This window comes from Etheostoma cragini, chromosome 19, assembly GCF_013103735.1.
Source record: "Etheostoma cragini isolate CJK2018 chromosome 19, CSU_Ecrag_1.0, whole genome shotgun sequence".
In the NCBI taxonomy this organism is placed as follows: Eukaryota; Metazoa; Chordata; class Actinopteri; order Perciformes; family Percidae; genus Etheostoma; species Etheostoma cragini.
Genome location: NC_048425.1, coordinates 17,854,728 through 17,875,450, shown reverse-complemented (window position 1 = coordinate 17,875,450; position 20,723 = coordinate 17,854,728). Strand labels below are relative to the sequence as shown.

The 20,723-nt window shown below is 42.7% G+C and overlaps 2 protein-coding genes across 7 annotated transcripts in view; one reads left to right on the top strand and one right to left on the bottom strand.

Annotated features, from left to right (window-relative positions):
• Positions 1 to 18,454, bottom strand: part of mllt3 (MLLT3 super elongation complex subunit) — a 52,372-nt gene extending 33,918 nt beyond the window's left edge. For 2 of the 4 annotated variants that reach the window (XM_034901417.1, XM_034901418.1), the window contains exons 1-2: positions 13,893 to 14,053; positions 12,919 to 13,099 (exon numbers count right to left, since the gene is read on the bottom strand). In XM_034901417.1, the coding sequence (XP_034757308.1) occupies positions 12,919 to 13,099; positions 13,893 to 13,904 (193 nt within the window). In that variant the 5' untranslated portion in view covers positions 13,905 to 14,053. Of the gene's footprint in view, positions 1 to 12,918; positions 13,100 to 13,892; positions 14,054 to 18,305 lie in introns of those variants that run through there. The other 2 variants (XM_034901414.1, XM_034901416.1) reach the window with 2 other exon arrangements.
• focad (focadhesin) overlaps positions 16,680 to 20,723 on the top strand; it is a 35,106-nt gene continuing 31,062 nt past the window's right edge. The window contains exons 1-3 of one of the 3 annotated variants that reach the window (XM_034901411.1): positions 16,704 to 16,772; positions 18,194 to 18,213; positions 20,212 to 20,283. In XM_034901411.1, the coding sequence (XP_034757302.1) occupies positions 20,227 to 20,283 (57 nt within the window). In that variant the 5' untranslated portion in view covers positions 16,704 to 16,772; positions 18,194 to 18,213; positions 20,212 to 20,226. Of the gene's footprint in view, positions 16,773 to 18,193; positions 18,214 to 18,344; positions 18,358 to 20,211; positions 20,284 to 20,723 lie in introns of those variants that run through there. The other 2 variants (XM_034901412.1, XM_034901413.1) reach the window with 2 other exon arrangements.

The window sequence follows — 20,723 nt, the reverse complement described above, 5'->3', positions numbered from 1 at the left end:
TCCAGGTACAGGTAGCAAGTACGGTCTCCCCAAGAACACAAGTCCGTTCTTTGCTTACTTGGTATTGAGAAACGCCCAAAGTATCTATCTATCTATCCATCCATCCATCCATCCATCCATCCTATGAAAAAGCAACATGACGGGATGAGGGTAAACACACAGCAGTTAATACACTCAGCAACTCACAGCCCCCCCCCCCCCCCCCCCCCCCCCCCCCCCCCCCCCCCCCCCCCCCCCCACTCTCTGCTGAGTGAACTCCAAACCTTCACTGATACGACAAAGCTCCGTCGCTGGAGCCGGCGTCACAGCTTGTCGAGCTCTTCCACTCTTCCACTCGCCCGGAAGCCATGACCGTCTCCATCAACTGCTTTTAACATGCTGCTTTAAACTATATATGTGTGTGTGTATATATATATATATATATATATATTTCCACGGCAACCCTCCGTAGAGATTCATCACACTACTTTAGGGAACAGCGACGGTAAACCCTTATTTCTATTTCTACTATTATTATGGTTAAACTTTGCAATATTTCCACGGTTTCCTTGCATTCTGAACCCTGAAAGTTGATGTGTACGGACCACGGATCTACTACGGTCTGACCACCTATAATACACATGTTTAGCCGATACCGATCTGTTAAAATATGCCTAAATCGCCCCTGGTGCTGATACTTGGGATTGGATCAGGACATCTACATCCAAAAATTTTAATACAGGGCTCAACATAATCAATGGCCCGGGACCCGGGGCCAGTAAAACTGTATTTCGAGCTGATTGGTCACAGTCACTGTTCAGCACTTTGAACAGTTCTTCTCAGTCTCAGTTTTACTCCATCTTTTTTGGGGAAGTCGTGAATTAAAAAAGCATCCCGGAATTGAAATCACCCGTGGAAGTGCATCTTTAACCTATTTGTAATGTGGCATCCTTTTCTTTAAAACGCCATTTAGTATTTCACTGAATGAAGTTATAAGGATGTCACTATCGTTTTGCATAAAGCAAAAGAAACCACATATGCACACATTTACCAGAAAGCATCCTTCATCTCCTGTGAGGATATTAATACTGGTATCAACAGAGCTCAGGGAGATCACATTAGCAAAGCCACAGCAAAGAGGAAAGGAATGCACTGCAGCTTCTGAGACATATTTCAGCCTGAGGATCTGTATCTTCTGTATAGGTCAATGCTGAGACTTGACTTATGTGGTATGTGCACACAAGCCACAAATTAAGCCTGAGTGGAGTTAAAAGGTTTCATGCAAGCTATCCACAGAGCCCAGGAGATGGCCAGAGGCTAACATGTTGGCCCAATCATTAAGGCTTCAATCTGTGTGTGTGTGTGTGTGTGTGTGTGTGTGTGTGTGTGTGTTTTGTCAACAATCCGGCTAACAGAACGTTCTTTCTTTAAGGAAAGGAAATGCTACGTGTACGTGTGATGGTAAGTGATTTTCTATAATTCAGAGAAGGCCTTTTGAAAAGCCTAAGAAAGCAGGTGTAAACATGGAGCTCCAGATAGCTTCCAAGTGTAAAGGATGAACGTCAAGGGGGCAGCAAGGAGCCCTTTGAATGGCAAACAAGACAACCCATCTGAAAACCTCCCATAGAGCAGTATTCTCAGGTTCATTCCTGACAGGAAGATTCACCTATGGGTGGAGCTGAGGTTAACGTTCCACTGTAAATCTTTCTATAGAAAGCGGTCAGGATGGGGCACGTCCCATCATAAAATCTGGCATACATACAATTGTAAAGATAACTACAATCATATTCATTGGATCACACATAAAAGATCACAGCCACTAATAAGTTAATGATGAGTTACTGCTGTTAAACAGATGTGCCAGTGCTCATCCTCAAGACAGAATACAAAAACAGTAGTGTTTGTTTTTCTTTACATTGTTTGTAACAGTTCACTTTGACACCAAAAAGAAAGGGAAAGGTACATCACAAAAAATATAAGGTAACGAGCGGATCTGATCAGCTAGCCTAACCTAGCCTAGCCTAGCTTCATTAAACCGCCCCTAAATAATCCAACACACACCCTCAAGTTGCCTTAAGTGGGCTTAATAAACATGTTCATGAATGAAAGAAAGACCATATATATGGGCTTAAAAGGGTGTATTATAAATACATCAATGTTATTTAACGTCGGCCCACACCCACAGGTATGTGCTGCAGGAGGCTCGGTCTTCACACATGATCTTAGACTCCCACACACTTTTAAACCCCCAAAACCCCAATGCGACAGCAGATCAAATGTCCATTCATTTAAGTTAAATAGTCCAAGTAAAGAATAGAAGTCCTCCTCACTAGAAGACAAAATACAAAGATGCCAGGTGAGACACCGCGGTCAGCTACAGTCCTACAGGTAACTTACAGAACCTCAAACTCCAGAATCCTTCCCTCGTCACTTCCCAGTCTCCTTTTAAAACCTATCCGCTGGCGAACCACTTGTAAAAGAAATAATACACAAAGATGAGTCCATGAACAATCTGATTCCACCACAGGCCTCTGATGCAACAGCTTATAAATACACAATTCATGTTCCCCATCACATAAACAAGCTGGACAAGATTAAGATGGACATTAAAAGCTACAGCTTCTTATTGTATAAGTAGTGCCGGGATGAGAAGATGAATTGAAAGAGGACGGATTATCCTCTGGCTATGGGCTGTGTTCTGGACCACGGGGGTCCTCCTGTGTGGTCAGGGTTAAAATAATGTTTATCCGGTACAGCAACCCATTTAAAAAAATACTTGTTTTCAGCTGTTTCAGTGGGTCCTCTATTTCATTGTGGCGGCCCGCCACGGCGAAATGTATGCCGCCACGGTATCAGACATAGGGCCCACGCACAATGTAGTCGCGAGTGCCTTTTAAATGATCCTGCCAACACAGTGCACCCCCCCCGTTTGTCAAAACGTTGGCTCTCTTCTTAGTCGACTATTAAACCCACAGCTCCACCGAAAAACGTCTTTGAAAGGCAGACACCAAAATCAAAGTAAGAAATGCATAACAGAGTTGTGGAGAGTGAAACCGGCGTTCAGGTAGTGTGTTTTCAGGAAGGCTCCTGTTTTCAAAAAGATTTTCAATGTAAAGGCTTAATATCCGAATGGTTTCAACAATGGGGGGATGAGGTCGTTACAACTGGATGGCCTGCAGCTTCAAACACAATTCGATTGGATACAAGTGTTACCCCCGAATTCCACAGGATGCGGAACGGCTGCGGATCGGCTCCGCTCCGCGCTCCGCCGTCCGACAACACCCGCCAGGTCTGGATCTGCTGCAAAACGGCTGCGGCCCTGACTTACAGCTGAAGTCTCGAGGACCCACGAGATCTTGCGAGTTCACATAGGGCAGAACCAAAAAACAGTTGGTTTCCATCCAGAGGAGAAGAGGGGGAGCAACTGTGCTGAGTGTTCAAGGTGTAGGCAGGTAAATCGGCTGTGAGCACGTTCTACCATGTTCTACCAGTCGTAGCATAAAGTAGGATAAGAAACAATATTGTTTTACTACAGTGCTATATGACAAAGTCTGTTTGGACAGACCTGCCCCCACTGCTAAAATAAATCCTAAAGGAAACACTGTGTTTAGTGGTGTGTACCTACTCACCACAGGTGGCGGTACGCTGTAAGAAGTAACAGTACTCGTGTGGACTCGGTACCGGTGAGTTCCAGCCTATTTCCAACACTGCTTCTCTTGAAGTTGTGACAAAACTGGGCCCGGTTTTGCTAAACGTAACCCGCCAGTCCTCATCAATGTAGTGGCGTGGTTACACAGCTGGCCGTTGTGAGCACATGGCGTTAAAATCCCAACACCACACCCTATTTTTAACAAGGAGGAGTCTTAGTTTCAAGTGTTCTTCACCTTGGTCTTAGAAAACAGAAAAAAAACACACCTTGGCTCCTGTGTATTTTTTCCTGAACTGCACAGACCACACATCTGAATCTTTTCACCTCGCTTGCCCATTTCTCTCCCATTACATTGTCTTACATCTTTCCATTAAAGGGACAATCCTCCACCTTTGAAAAGATGCCATCTCCAGAGTAGATTGAATGGCAGCCGGGGCTCTAAATGAGGTGCTTAAGCAGCATGAGCCGCTGCCGCCTATTGCCAAAATAGCAGCCCTTCACTGGTTCCAAAGAGCTTCTTTACCTCCATTTGTTCAAACAGCACTGCCATTAGGCCATCTCCATGGCAACGCCTCAACGATGGCCCGTTAACCGCATGGCAATAATGAAGCACGGTGGCAGCTTCACTGACTCATTTGTCATTAATCTTAATGTGTGTCTGGCAGCTTCGCTGGGGCTGCACGACCAATCGCCGAGAGCTGGTATCACTCTCTCGTTCTAACTGCTTTCTGACGTTTGACTGCGACACTTTGTGTGACATGTCGATAAGAAGAAGAGTCTTTGGAGGAATACGGAAAAAGCTGTTTGAAATTCTATCAGCGTGCCATATGAGCCTACCTGTCGTCGCCATCTTTTCAAGAGAAAATAAAGCAAGGCTGACACAAAAGTAAACAATGGCCGCCTCTTGAATCAGACCTGCACGTAAGCCAAGTGGCAATGATAGATTTCATTGCCATTTTAAATCTGTACAGGGGAGATTGAAATATGATTATAGCTCCCTCTTTTCACTAACCCCCTTTCTTTGAAATCCTGACAGGCATCCGTGGTCCACATAAACGCTTCCCTGCTGCCGTCCTTCTCCCTAGGGCTGCACAATATTGGAAAAATCTGACATTGCGATATTTTTTCCCCCTGCGATACAAAAAAATGATAATTTCTAAAGGTGAACCATTCTTTGTTAAACTTTAATACTTCACAAACGCCAAAGCAAGTCAGCGCTGTGACTAACGTTAATCTTCTGCAGTGGTTTTGGAGAGGGACATCAGGTAGAAACACGCTGGTTGACTAGTACGACACCATTGTATTCATATAAGAATCAATCCGGGCCAACGTGACTGCATGTTGCTTCCTGTAAATTTCAGGTTGTGGTCGACTAGCGGTGCCAACTTGTTAGTTTGATAAAATGATCAGGAAGATCGGGAAGGGTCAGCCGGTAAGCGCACAACGCGATGTCGATGCTACAACACAATATCGTTCAGCCCTACTTTTCACAGACTCCTGAAGCTAAGTTCACACACTTAACTTCCATGTATCAAACACTGCTGTCAGTTATGTAAGGTGGGTGTATCTCAGCACACAAGGCTAGCATTCAAATGTATCAGATCAAAGTTTTTAAGGATTCTAGTTTGTTTTATTTATTCTAAAACAATGAAACAGGTGAAACCGGTAGAAGTAAAAAATAATGAGGGAGTCCATTTAGTGTGAGACTGGCTCTTCTGTCCCAGTGTCGTCCCACTCCTCACACTAAATATCAGGTTTGTAGCTACAATTGCTACTTTCTACAACAACAGCTTAACTGCTGTAAAAAAAGAAAAAGCAGTAAAGTGTGATCGATAGGCTCCAAACACATCGCAGACTGTAGGTCTGGAAACTAAATGTTAGCACTTAATTCCTTTTGACAGATTTAGCTGGTGCTTATGACCTGATAAAACGCCGTTGGATTTTAGCGTGGTTGTTGAGTCACCGTGTGGGCCATGCAGGTGAGCAAAAAGCTTCCTACTAAAGTGAGGAAGTCTAACCTTCAACAGCTGCAACGCATTAACACTGTGGCCAGACAGAGACTAGAAGTGGGTGAGTATCCTGCATGTGTGTAGCCAGCGCAGTAACACTGGTAGTACTGCCAGCATCAAACCCAAGCCTGGCTACACTAAAACACCACAACGGACTTTTGCAGTTTTCAGTCTTTTGGAAACTAAATATAAAGCTACATATCTACCATGATCCATTGTTCCTGTCAATTCTATTTGATCAACAAGGCAGTGTTGTAGTCCTCCAGTCCGGGACTCGTCTGGGCCTCAGATGAAGAGCACTCAGGATTTTATAGATCGGTCTAGACCAAAACTGTGATTTTAAGTACAACTTTCAGCTTCAAATGCAACCATTGACTTGACCAATTTCAAATGTGTTACCATAAACCTCAATACTTGACACTCAATAAGTAGTATTAATAGTATTGAATAATTGTTGAATGCATTCGGTCCTCTATGGATTCTAGGGGAAGACAAAGGTATCCCAGGAAACCTGATGCTTGCACATAAAACCCCTATTGTGTTTGATGGATGGTGAGACATGGAGAAGGAGTGTTAAATGAAGATGGTTGAGCTGATTTCATCCCCTTAGAAGACTCTAAATTTCTTTTGTGGGGGTGTTTTTTGCGGGAATATGGATCTTTTAGATCTATTTGATGAGTCCCTATGGTACGCATTTTTCTATATTTTGCTCGGGTCATGCAGCGTGGGACTCGCACTGGTCTCCATACACACTGGTCCTGTTAAGACTAGGTCTGCCTGACAGGATTAGTTATATAAATCAACAGAAAACATACATTTGAATGTCAGGTTTCTCTGCCTCCTAACGTTCCTGCTGTTATAGTAAAACCTCAGCTGTGCGACTTGCCGGATTAAATATCAGCTGATAATCAACGGTAAAGTAGCCACACCTATTAAAAAAGGAGCCGTTGCTAAATCAGCCTCTGCTGTGTAGAAAGTGGAAATTGTGACGTGCAAAAAGTACTACTTCACTATATTATGGAGTCTGGAGATCCTTTTTTCTTGTTGCAAGGGAAATCTAGTCTTAGGAGACGCTTGTTTCAACTGGTTCTCTTGAATTGTAATAATGTTGATGGTGTTTGGAGGCTTTCAACAGTCTGTTCAAATTCTGTATTAGCAATATACTAAATAAAAATTACAAAATGAGAAATCTTTAGCCAGACAAGTGAGTTTTGGGCATGGACAAGTGAAACGTAAATGTACTTATCCACAGGACAACTGCCTGAAAAAGTGAATGCCAAGCCCTGCTAGAGCATGATCACATGCTTTAATGTTGGAAAGACATTCATTTCTTTACCGAGACAGATTAAAATAAGGAGAGATTACGTCAAACAAAGCTTTTCTTTTGGAAGGGACGAGCTGGACAAGATCACGATGAGACGGAAAAAAGAAAGAAAGAGAGGTGGTGGAGATGAGAGCAAGACCAGGGAATGTGCATGGTCCAACTGTCCAGTGCCCCAATGTCCAATGTCGACTCTCCCTCTGTCCACTGCCCCAATGTCCACTGCCCCAATGTCCACTGCCCACTCTCCCAATGTCCACTGCCCACTCTTTCCGTGTCCACTGCCCACTGTCCTAATTTCCACTGCCACAATGTCCACTGTCCCCCCAAGTAAAACCACACAGGCACCAAAGACTTCCCAGACACTGGAAGGATCTTTATGGCTATGTGTCATGGCGTGAGACTTATGAAGGCAGAAGCTGTCTCCTGCTGAGCTGTAGGCCTTCGTCTCGGGCTGAGCTCAAAAAGTGGAGGGAGGAGGATGTGAAACCAGAAGCCAAACCTCATTGAAGCTCTTTAAGCCCTCGGCAGACAAGATATCAGCAGATAACAATTTGATTTATAGACTGCTTGCAGGCAAGGGGGTGAATGGATACAGAACATTTCCAACGTGATGTGTTCACGCATATATATTAAAAAGGTATATATGTCATTTCTTTAGAGCCGCTGGCTCAAGCCATCCACAAATCAATTATGGAGTCACCAATATGCATTCAGGCCCGTAGCTCAGTGGTTAAAATGAATATTTTACCCAGGAGTAATGTTGTGAGCTCTACCTCTCTCCCCTCCTGCTGGCTACTGCTGTAAATCACAATCAGAGGTTTCTAAACTCATCTGGAAAGGCAAGTGGTCTACGCGGTCTATTCTACAGAGGCTGAAAGAGGAGGGTGGCCTGTCTGTTCCCAACTTTAAACAGTACTTCTGGTCCTAGGTCTTAAGACCCCTCCTCGCCTGGTTTAGTCCAGATGTGTGTGTCTGCTGGTGCACCTTATAAGAGTGCCCTGACAGAGCCTTGGTCCCTCCATGACCTTCTCTTTGCTAAAATCTCTAATAAACAGTGACAGCTCTGCTTTGGCCCCATTATCTGTCATCTTATCAAGACTTGAGATTAGCTGAAACTGCCACATAGCTTGGAACTGGCACACTTTTCCCCAGTGTTTAACAACACAGCACTCCTGATTGGTGGGAGGCCGATAACAGCTCCACAGTGGGAACAGAGGGGGGGGGTTCGACGTCTCAAAGACATTTTTGGTGAGGTTGGCTTGTTAACCTTCTCTGACTTACAAAACACATTCAATCTACCACTTTTTTTTAACCTTCAGTTAAGATCAGCACTTCTGACACACGGTGTCCCCTGGAAGAGGCCTTTGCCCATCCATCCTATCTGGTAACTTTTTACTGAGCAGCCATAACCTGTGGTATGGTATCCAGGCTTTTATCAGTTCTGAGTGATATCATAGGACATAGCTCACCCCCGTGAAAATGCACTCTCTGTCCAATAAAAGCTCAAGGTGTACATATCTTCACGTGATCTGGGAGTGTTGTCCTGTTGGTCCGTTCTGGGACAACATCCAAACAAACCATCCAGAATATCTGCCCTGATTAATGTCACTGTGCCTGTTACCGTCAACATCTGGATTAGGAATGACCTGTCAGCCCTCCAGCTGTTTGGTGGACCTACAGCTGTTAAGAGGAGGATTACAACCCATTGGAGACCACCTCATGACTTATCTGTCCGTACATGGATCCTTCCTTTTGTGTTGTGTACATGAACTATCCACGGCTCACGTTAATCGAGGCCCAGGACAGACTTTGGACACTCGGCTCAGCGTTGTCTTTGAAATCCATCCGGTGAATTTGGGTCACAGTCTTTACTTCTGTTTGCACGTGTGATTGGTCCCCTGTCTTGTGTCTGTCTGTGTGTGTGTCTGCATGTGTATTTCTGTTTGTGCATGTATTATTTGTAAGCTGTGGATGTCACTCTTTCTGTTGCGTTTGCTTTGTGTAACAACCCCCCCCCCTTGTCTTTCCTGTGTGCATGTTGTGCCCCTGGGACACATTTTTATCTTCCAGTGTTTTGCCTCTGGTTAGTTTGGGATTTTTATTTAATTTTTAGAACAAAAAACAAACAAAAAACATCATCAAAAAACATTTGATCATAAAAAAATGAAAAAAACTGATTTAAGGGCAGAAATTGCCCCAAAAAAACGTATAAAAACGTTATGCTCTTGTTTTTTTATAAGGGCTCCCAAAATATTGCAAATGCTATCTAAAGATTTTTAGACAGTGGAGACTAAATTGTCCCCCAAATAGTTCAACTTCCTGAACCGCCTGCAGCTAATTATTATAAAAAATAATAACTCAACGGTGTTTTAACTGGTTCTGTGCTGTATTCTTTTAAGCTATGAAGTTTGCAAGTCATTTCGTACTAAAGCGTACTGTGGTTATGACAACAAAGAAATCTTGACTCTTGATATCAACTGGCGCAGTAAACGCATCACGAATAGCAGCGACACAGCAAAAGACACCGATTTTTGGTGTAAATATCAGCAGAAAACTGCACATTCAAAATGTATCCTTTGGCCTTTTTTTAGTGCTGCCTTTTATATTCAATTCAACACTCAACTTGTTTAACAAAAGAGTGGGGGAAATGATTTCCTTTCATATGTTTTAAATTCAACTGAAAAGACAAGAACTGAGAACACCTCAGTTTATTTATCGCAAGTAATAATAAGTGGTTATCGCCATATTCAACATCAGTATTGCATAATTTCCTCATGTGGTGCAGTGCTAATACAGACCGATATCTTTGAACTTTGGATTTTATGAATAGATGTTGAATGATTAGGAAAATGGATTTTTTTTTTTAAACCCAGTTTTAATGTAATTCCATGTGGAGTCACCATGGACTGATGCCAAGTGGTGCGCCTGAATCAGACTCCCCAAACTCAGCCAGACCCGTCACAGACCGACCTGATGATGGTCGGACCGTCCAACAGGTGTCCTTGCCTGTGGTAGAGTGACATCATCAGAGACCAACTGTCTATCGTCTGGGACGCCTCACGGTTCGTCTTTTTCCACCTAGTGTGACGTGTTCTACGACATCTTCCTGGATGTTGACCAATAGGAAGAGAGAGTGCTCTCTGGCGCACATATGTAACCGAGGTGCGAAGAAGGAGAGACGCTGCTGACAAAACAGACAAAATGGACGGTGTCGTACGTGCAGTGTTGCAATGCGTCCGTCAAAAACAAAGCAAAAATGCATGGCACTACGTCTGTCTAGTCGGACATGGTGAAAGTAGTCTGGTTCTGGCATTAGTCTCACCAAACAACCCCTACAGAGATTTGCATTGATCCCTTCCACCTTTACCTCCCCCACCCCCTCACTGCAGGCCCTGAAACACTGTGGGATAACACTGTGGGACGTCGGACTGACCAATCAGGAGAGAAACAGGGTGACTAATGTCTGGCTATGGCTCCAACCCAGTTAGCACTGTGGGATGGGACTACTCAGGCCCATGTAGAGCTTTAGAGACCAGAGACGGCCTGCATCAGAGATCGGACCGCGTCACAACTGTTGGAGCTAATTCACCCAACGGGACTACAGCTACCGACCAATCAGAATACAGCATGAGATTACACAGAATCCATTAACTCGATCCAGCACTGCAAATGCCCAACATTCGTGGCGGTGTTCTCATTTTTTTTATTTTCAGTGTAGGGGTAGGATTCACTGTGGACTTGTTGTCTCTCTGCTCCAGACTACAATGCAGATCACCACACCCCCCCAGAGCTGCAATGATTCCTCCATTATTCAATTAATCTATCATAAGAAATTCAAGTTTATTTGGATACTCAAACATTCGACAATTGAGATATTCGTTTAACTTTGAGGTTGGAGTATTGGTTTTGTTTGGTTTTTCCTTCAACACTGTAATAAAGTTGAGACAGTGGGAGTGTTTGGAGGCGGTGTGAGAGTCCCGTACAGGAAACAGGAAACACCACTGCCTCCATCTCTGCCACGAGAACATTTGAAAACACCAAACACGAGCTCTGAACTGGCCGGGAGTTTGTGGAACAGCTGACTGCTTCCTCGGCCCATCCGTGTCTTTTCTGTCTATAAACTAAACCTTATGACGGAGAACAAGAACTGTGACATATGAAGTCTCATGGTGCTACAATCGGGGATCTGGGATGGGGGATGGGGGGTTAAGAGGACACAACAGGACATCAACCAAATGGGCCGTTTCAGTGACTCTCCCCCAGCTGCACCTTGCGGCGATTGCTTTTGATTCTCTGTACGTGCCGTGACTATTTTTTGATATTTTGCATAGTTTGACTTGTTGAGCTGTGGCTTTGAGACTAGAAAAGCACAATGTAAATGGAGTTATTAACATCTGGAAAACTGAGTTTCTACACTATTAATCCTGCAAAAGCACCACTTTGAATCTGTGTTTGCCACCAATGTGCTCAGACGTTTCTTAGAAATGAGTAATTAAGCACGAATAAGCATAAAAAATGACTTATCAACTGAAGAAATCTCAGTCGAGTAAGACCAGAACCACAGAGTAGTTGACTGATCAACTAAGAGGGGACGGCCCCACTTATGGCACACGTGTCCTATCAGAGCGTGTGTGTGCGTGTGTCTCTTCTTGGTGACAAGATTGCACAAGCGGATGATGAAAAGCAATCATGAGTCTAGCCTTGAACTTAAAGACTTCTGATTTTGTTTTAGGCCCACTGGCTTGTTCGGAGACCTGGTTCTGCTGGCGCTTCACAGCAGCTCCACAGCTGCACTGCTTCATGTCCAAAAGCCACATCAGGACCGATGTTTCAACCCAGTCTGAGGGACATTTACAAGAAACACTCCAATGGTCCAATGAACACCGTGCAACATGAGACATTGTTTTCTGTCTTTTTTTGTGGGTGTTTTTTTTCCAAATATTTTAAGCTTCTTTTTTTTTAAATACATTTTTGTTAATTCTTTTCCACATATTTTCAAATTGTTGTCACTTTAACCCTCATGTTGTCCTCATGTTGTCCTATATCAATGTTCTTTTTAATTCCCCAAAATAACATGATTGATTCCACCCAACGCTCTTTGCCAAGTACAAATCTCTACTTTCATTCATTTTGGGGCGTCTTATTCAATTTTATAGCATTTGGGGGGGGGGGAATTGAGTAAAAGTTGACATATTCCAGTCTGTGATTATCATCAACATCCATTCCTTTCATTTTAGTCTCAATAATTCCTAATTTCTGCTTCTCTGACTCAAACATTAGGTATGATTTCCTATATATGAAGTTTATTGGCCATAATTTCCAAAAAACTAACTGTAAAAATAAAGTTAAGAAGTTAGTGTTACGTAGAGTTGAGAACATCAAGAAAAGGGACAAACATTGAAAAAAAGGGACAAAAATGTAAGAAAAGGTTAAAAATATTGATTCAAATAGTGTTGTGTGTTAAATTTTGACAGGCAGAAAACAAGGGTTATTTGACATTTGTTCACATTTTAGTCCCTGTTATTGACATTTTTCTCTCTTTTTTTTAAAGTTCTTTTACCAATTGTATTTTCTCCAAATGCTATCAAATTGACAAAACAACCAAATTTAATGAAAGTAGTGAACTGATTATTTATTGAACTTGTGCAGAGCGATGTTGGGAACCATCCACGTTACTTTTTTTGGACAATTTGTTTGAAAAAACCCAACGTTTCTGATATAGAAACTTTTTGGAAAAGGGGGCGGGGGTCAAACTTGATCCAAGGACAACAGGAGGGATAAAAGCAAGGGAGCCCAGTTTATTCTGGGGGACTGAAGACTTGATCCAGGACATGTGGGCCTGAGGATGCTTGATGCTGCTGCTATATGGGGTCAGAGCCCCCAGATCCAGATGAGAGCCAGCTGCCAATGAAAACACTCAATAGGAGACTAAATAAAGCACTATATAGGGGTCTTACCTCTTTTTGGTTTAGGGAAGCTTTCGTGCAGGTGAAACACGACTTTCTCCACAAAGTGCTGGATGTTGCTGTGCTCCGGTCCCCGGACGAACACCATCCAGTCGTGGGTAAAACCTTCCACTGTGGGCTTCTTTCGGAACTGGGCACGATGACCGAGCTCGAGTTTCACCTGAACAGCCCCCTGCCAAACAAAAACCACGTTGGCCAACTGGTCCAATTCAAGAAAACCCCTAGAAAAACCATTTGAAAGCCCAGAGAAAACGCCTCGCGCACTCCGACGTGATTCTTTTGATATATGGTGCTTTCACTGTCTCATGTTGCCTTCGGGAACGTCATGAAAAACACGTTTCTTTTCGACAAAGTTACTCACCTGGGTGAACCTGACTTTAAATTACTAGCCGAAGTAACGTTAGGCCTATACAGAAATATATAGCATTTACACATATATATGTAGCTATCGTCTCCACTCATGGAGCAGCAAATTCTCCAAAAACTACTGAAATTTGCTCCCACTGCTTTCTACTATGAGTTAACGTTAGCGAGTCGTTAGTCTGTTAAAATAGCTGTAACGTTAAAGAGAATTACAAAAACTACTTGACATTTTACCTGTTTTGAGTGCTACTTTATCATGCATTGCGGTTAACATTATGCCGAATTGAAGGATGGACCGTAACCTTAATTGGAAATTCCCTTTATTAACGCATTAAATAAGCGTCAAGTAGCCTAGAAATATATTAAAATTGTTTTAAGTATTAATGTAAAAGTTTCTGAGCGGAATTCTGCGTTAACGTTAGCCTGTTCATTGAGGACATAGCGGCACGTATCGGCTCTAGCTAGCTGTAACGTTACGTCTTGAAAAGCCTGGTTACGGTATAAAAACCACCGACTCCTCCGGGGTGACAAAACAACAATATGTCCAAAAATATACTCCATTAGAGGGGACTGGCAAGCAAATCCTCCGACTGCCTACTTACCGAGTTGGCCATCCTTGAGGGCCCGCGTTACTGTTATTTCATGGAGAATGAGTTTTAAATGAGAGTAGAGGTGAGTACAGTTTGCCTATGACGGCGGACATGGTCTCTCCTGCACTGAAATCAGACTCAAGACTTTCAAAGCCTCGCCGGCTGTCATCGACCCGCGATAACCTAGAGAAATTCCGCTGCGGACTTTCAAAATAAAATCCCTGCAGTGTAGCCTTTCTCAGTGGGAATTACCGTAAATTGCAGAATACTATACAGCAATTTATTCAAGTACGCTCTTTCTTTTTTTATCCAGTTATAACTATTGAATTTCCTAAGAACTATTTCACAACATGAAACTCTAAATGCTGTACCTGTAATAACGTTACGAACTTATTGTTACAGTGGTTGAAAGTGGAATATCTTGAGTCTTTAAAATACTCAAACCAGCATGTACAAATCCACCTCTGTGATACTCAATACAGAATTATCATCATGGTTGAATATTGAACCTACATTGGCCCCTACCCAGCTAACAAGTTTTGGTTCCCAGAACGTTCTGGGAATGTTTTTTTTGGTTGCGGGGCGTTCTCTAAAAGTTATGTCTGGTTATGTTTTGGTTGTAATGGAAAGTTGGTTTAATGTTCTGGGAACGTTTTTGGTTACATTGAGTGTTCTCAGAACGTTCCCCTAATGTTACAACCTTTAGAGGACGTTCCCCTAACATTGCAACCATTATGTAACGTTCCCCTAAACTTTCCCTAACGGTACCCTAATGTTGCAACCTTTAGATAACATTCCCCTAATGTTTCCCTAACGTTCCCCTAACGTTGCAACCTTTAGAGAACGTTCCCCTAACGTTTTAACCTTTAGAGAATGTTCCTCTAACGTTCCCCTAACATTGCAACCTTTAGAGAACATTCCCCTAACGTTCCCCCTAACATTCCCCTAAAGTTGCAACCTTTAGAGAACATTTCCTTAACGTTTCAACCTTTAGAGAATGTTCCTCTAACGTTCCCCTAACGTTGCAACCTTTAGAGAACGTTTCCCTAACATTCCACCTAACATCCCTAAAGTTGCAACCTTTAGAGAACGTTCCCCAAACATTCCCCCTAACATTCCCCTAAAGTTGCAACCTTTAGAGAATGTTCCCCTAACGTTCCCCCTAACATTCCCCTAAAGTTGGAACCTTTAGAGGATGTTTCCCTAATGTTCCTCTAACGTTGCAACCTTTAGAGTACGTTTTACCAGGGAAAAGAATCCCAATGAGATTGCAATCTCTTTTACAAGTGAGCCCTGGCCTTGAAGGCATCACATGTATACATATATATATATTTATATATATATATATATATATATATATATATATAAAACAGACAACAAGTGATGGACAGGAACAAGAAATAACAAATGTTAATCAATAAATCAGTCACTGCTCTCACAGTTATTCATCTTTCAACATACTCGACCAATCAAAATGTATATGAGACACGTGTGCTGCTGGTTTGCTATGACAGCAGCAGTTAGTAACACGATTTTTCCAATACATACAACATACAACATAGAAATCCATTTTAATGTACTTAACCATTTGTTTTTGAAAGATTTTTTTGCCGACAGGAAAGTGGGGAGAGAGAGGGGGAAGACATGCAGCAAAGGGTGGGACTTGAACCATGGGCCGCTGCGGTAAGGACTGAACATGGGGGGCACGCTCTCCCAGGTGAGCAACAGGATGCCCCTCTTTCTTATCTTGTAACATGGACATAGCACAACATTCTGGACCCTGTGCTTAGGCCAAACTGTTGATAAAGCACAGCTTCATTACCTGACAAACTATTCAATGACAATATCCTTTATTTTGAAAGGACAGTTCTCTTTATTCCGTTGTATCTCCGCCTTAATTCGGCTAACCTAACAATGCAGAGGGGTAAAGCGCACGCGCAGGTTGTGTACCCACTGGGGCTGGCTGGGGCTGCAGACAGAGCACGAGAAGCAAAGAGCCAATAAGAAAACAGCAGATACGCGGGCCTCCAATCAGGTGGCCGCATCCATCCTGTAATTATGTTGCCTTCCAGTCCCGGGGGAAAACCGGCGAATGAAGCATGCTCCAGTTTGTACGAGACGTGTTCGTTAGTGGGATTAAAAGAGTTATTGTGAAAACAATACATCGTCAACACCTGATTTATAATGGAATCATAAGCCTAAAAGCTTGGGTGTACAGCATAAATTATCAAAATAATATGACCACAGTTTCTTCGTAGGCTAATCTGAATTTTGCAAATTCCCATTGTATGGAACTCTGTTGAAATTAGCATAACATAATGTAATCAAATATAAGTGTGGTTTTCCATTATACACATCTGTTGAGATAAATTCTAAACTATAAAGGACAATGCTAATTGTATATTGTAAATCTACATTGTATTTTCATATTTGAAAGTGCATAAGTAAGTACTGCCAAAATTAAAACTTTTAAGTTTAAAAAAATAGTTTAAGTTCTTGCCTTCTCAGTTCACACTTTAAAATATGTAATCTCAAGCTCATGATAAAAAGCTTATTAGATAAAGGTAATTTCATTTTAATACAGGTAGCCATTGAATTCCTAGAGTTGCCATATCTCACTCTATCTGTAGGTTGTACAAGTATTAAAGTCTTATAAGGGACTTATTTACCCAACTGAATACAAGCTCTGGTGTTTATTTATATATCTATATATGTTAACATGTCTCCAAGCTTCATTGTTCCACTATGAATTGCAGGTAAAGACATGGTGTCCACCACAGACTGTAGTCCGTATGTGTGACAGCGCGGACTCAATCCGTTTTGGCCCTCGGTACTCGCCGTAGTTGCATGCGGGTTTGTTTGATGGAGGCTGGATGAATGCGGTAAAGTTACTAGTTAACTGTCTATGTAAAGTTACAGCCGCAGAATGTATAACTTTGATTTACTTTGGACTGAGAGACTAAAATGTTACTAAAACTTTACCCCGTCCACGACAGGAGGAATACAGTCCATTCGGCTTTATAATTACAAATGCACGGCCAGTTGAATATCTTCAGCTTCTGTGTTGATAACTCCATTGTAGCTAGCTAACGTTACCTTTAGCTAACGGTAAATTGTTATTATTACGTTAAATATTGGTATGTTGTTAGGCTGTCGAAATAACGTACATTTACACTACCCCTTGAGTCTTACATAAAGATGTTATAACGTTAACAGAGTAGAAAACTATGCATATTCATACAGTAAAGCAACATATTTCCGTTTGTAATCACAATTAATACTCTGCTATCGATTTGTAGCGTTTTTCGACAAGGTAACGTACATTGTCGCCACTTTAGCTAGCTATATCTTAATTTGCTAGCTTGTATGTTGTATTTTATTTATTTATAATTAGTATCTTGTCCACCAAAAGTTTGTGCTAAAGTTCTCTTACGTGAGCCGGTTTTATTAAGATATCACTGGAAAAAATTACAAATTGATTGCTTGACCAGCTCAAGAGAACGCGCGCTACACTAAACCCCATTTTAAAATCTCTCAATTTAATTTTCACTAACTTGTTAGTATAACATTTCAATGCACAAAACGCCTCTGAAAGCATTGCCTGACAGAGCAGAAAGCATCCGTTCATTCGGCACAAATATAATCCACAAATACGATCTCACAACCGGCAGGGTTCATAAAAACAGCCGCCTTGGGCTACAGCAGCATCATTCAGCTAATGTAACACCGGCTAGATGCTACTGTAGTTTATTAAGTAACGTTAGCTATGTCTAATACTCAAAAGAGTGTATACAGCAGTAATTATTATAGCCAGGCCTACTTTATATGATCAAGTATGCCAGCTATGTGTACCACAGTATTCAGAACGCAGTACACTATGCTAAGGGTTCTGCTTTGTTTATGACAAATATCGCGTTAGTACTGTTACTGGATGTATTAGAGCGCTTTGGTTAACGTTATAGACAGTTAAAGAAATGGACCAACAGATCCCGTTGCTCTGGACTGAGACCAGTGAAGTCTATTAGAAGCTCTTTCCCGGCTTCGACATTATAAAGACCTACTTCTCCTCTCCCAAGCTCTACAAAAACACAGCTCCAGACTGGGTTATGAATGCGAGATTAAGGATATTTTACTAAAAATGCAATTTAGTTATTACTTTTTTACCAGGGTAGTAATCTGTGACCTATGGCATTTCAAAAGTAACCCTCCCAACACTGATTGTTACTCTCATCATGTTTGAGGCTACGGTGGCAATTGTTCGCTCAGGCAAGTGGAGATCTCAACCCCCCCCCAATGTTGAATCCAAAGTTATGGATGAGCAACACGCCAACAGGTCAGAAACACAAACCAGACACCTTCAATATCCAAATCCAAAAATCCAGATGTTGTATTCCTAATGATGACCGCATCCCCCCGGCCCCCTACCTGATATATGGTCTGGATCTTGTCACCCTTTTCACCACGCCACAGTTTGCAGGTCACTGTGTCATATGTGAAAGAACTGCTGTTGTATATTGTCATCAGGTCTTCCCATGGCTCGGTGCAGGGTTGAGCCTGTGTGCCCTGTGCAGGGTTGAGCCTGTGTGCCCTGTACAGCGTGCAGCACCAGTGCCCCCCCCCCGTAAAGCCTCCTGCTGTCATTTCTAAAGCCCTGTTGGCTCGACCCTGCTCCTGCATTGTCCCCCGTCCTATTGCTAATGCAGAGCTAGCAGTACAGGCCGGCCCTTATTGTGTAGCTGTAAGGTACGCACGCTGTAGAATCCACTGGAACCCTTTGCTGTGCAAAGTTTATTTGAGGTCTAACAGACCATTATTGACAGTCTATAAATCAGAGACGAGGCCTGCTACTTCCTACTGATAGTGTGATAGTGAGGACTGAGTTAGTATTAGTTTCATAACAAAGTAAACTTCTAGCAGCCTATCGCTGACATACCAGTGGTGACAGGTGGCTGTTAATGATGATCAGCCATGTTGTGTACTAGCCTGGAGAGATAGGCTCCCGACTGTGTGCGTGTGTGTGTGTGTGTGTGTGTGTGTGTGCATGTGTGTGTGTGTGGCCTGTAGACCAGTGACCTACCTGTTGATGTTGCCACCAAGCTGAGCGGAGCGTACGGGAGCGCTGGCTAAATGAGGCTCCTATTTCGTGTGTGTGTGTGTGTGTGTGTGTGTGTGTGTGTGTGTGTGTGTGTGTGTGTGTGTGTGTGTGTGTGTGTGTGTGTGTGTGTGTGTGTGTGTGTGTGTGTGTGTGTGTGTGATATAGCCCAACCGATAAAGACTTTTTAGGGCCAATACAAATATTTTTGGTTATTTGAAAATTCAGTTCAATTTTATTTATATAGCGTTATTATTAACGTATAACGTTAATTGTGTCATAACCACGCGATTTACTGTCGCATAGTTGACAAATCACCGTATTGTCAGGATAAGCTCGCACACAATTTGGACTTCCATTAGCAGTTACGGTTTAACTACTATTGTTAACTAGCATGTTAGTTATCAGTAATTAGCCTGTACCTATGTTATCTCCTAACATATACCTACCTCTCGGTCTCTGCTTATTGGGAATGATTGAGATTTCTCCTGCACAGCTACCAGAAGACTTACAGCCTTCAGACAGGTTGCTCACGTCACATCTACGTCTTCTGCTCAGTAACGCTCAGCATCACCGGGAAAGAGCTTCTAGTAGACTTCACTGGTCCTTTTCTTTAACTGTCTATGATACAAACTGGGAACTATATTCTCAGAAGGCGAAGCACGGCTATTTGCGCGGAGTGATTAGCAACACCTGAAACACCTGTTTCGTCCTCACCAAAAATAATTTTTAGCAGTTTGTAGTTGGAGCTGTAGCTGATGTTAAAATGTGTCCATGATGGTGGACATCACCTCCCCCCCCCCCCCCCCCCCCCCCCCCCCCCCCCCCCCCCCCCCCCCCACATTATTGTCTTCAGCTGACCTTTCTAATCAAGCCCAAAACAAATAATCTTTAAAAATGTCTGCCCACGTTTTGGGTCAGGCATAAACTATATATTTAATATACAAACATATATTTTTGAATTAACAACAACATAGTTTGTCCTTCATAAACTAGTTACGTTTTCAGAACTAGTTGTCTTTTTAAAGGCCTAATGACACAACCTGAGAGCGGGCAGCGCCGCATCCTGCCAATTACTGACTCGTGGGGGGGGGGGGCTATGGTGATTGCTTGGAAATAATTGAAGACAAAATGATGTCATGCCCTCAGGCCCATACTTTGGTAGGCAATGCTTCTCCATTAAACCTGGCTACTGTCACTAACTTAACTTCTCCTCATGGAGTTCCCTTCTGCTCTCAGGCATGACCAGCAGATATGGCGGAGAGTTTGAAGCTAGGATTTGACTTCCCCAGCCCTGTCATACAGGCCCAGGTAAGCTACTGGTTCCTTGTCAGACTCACGTCTGTGGTCTAGTTCCTTCCTCATTCTGTGGCTGGAGTTCATAATTGCCATGCGATGGAACCTACAGGTTTATCAAAATGACATCAATGACACAATAACCCCTAATTTCCACCAGGTGCATTCCCCCCCCCCCCGTCAAGTCAATGTTTGATATCCCACCACAATAGCTGATCTCGGTTTTATCTCCAGAGTCTGGCTGTACCGGACTCTCCCAGTGGTTTTATTGGTTATTTTAATATAAACACAATTATTTTTTAACCAGTTCTGTTATTAGGGTTTGAGTAATTCAAGCTTTAATAGACATTTGTTTTAAATTAAATTGTCAGAAATAACAGGCACATGCATATAGGTTTCTGTCAAATAAGGTAACCCAGACTCATTGCCTTTGCTGTATGCGGACTAATCATGCC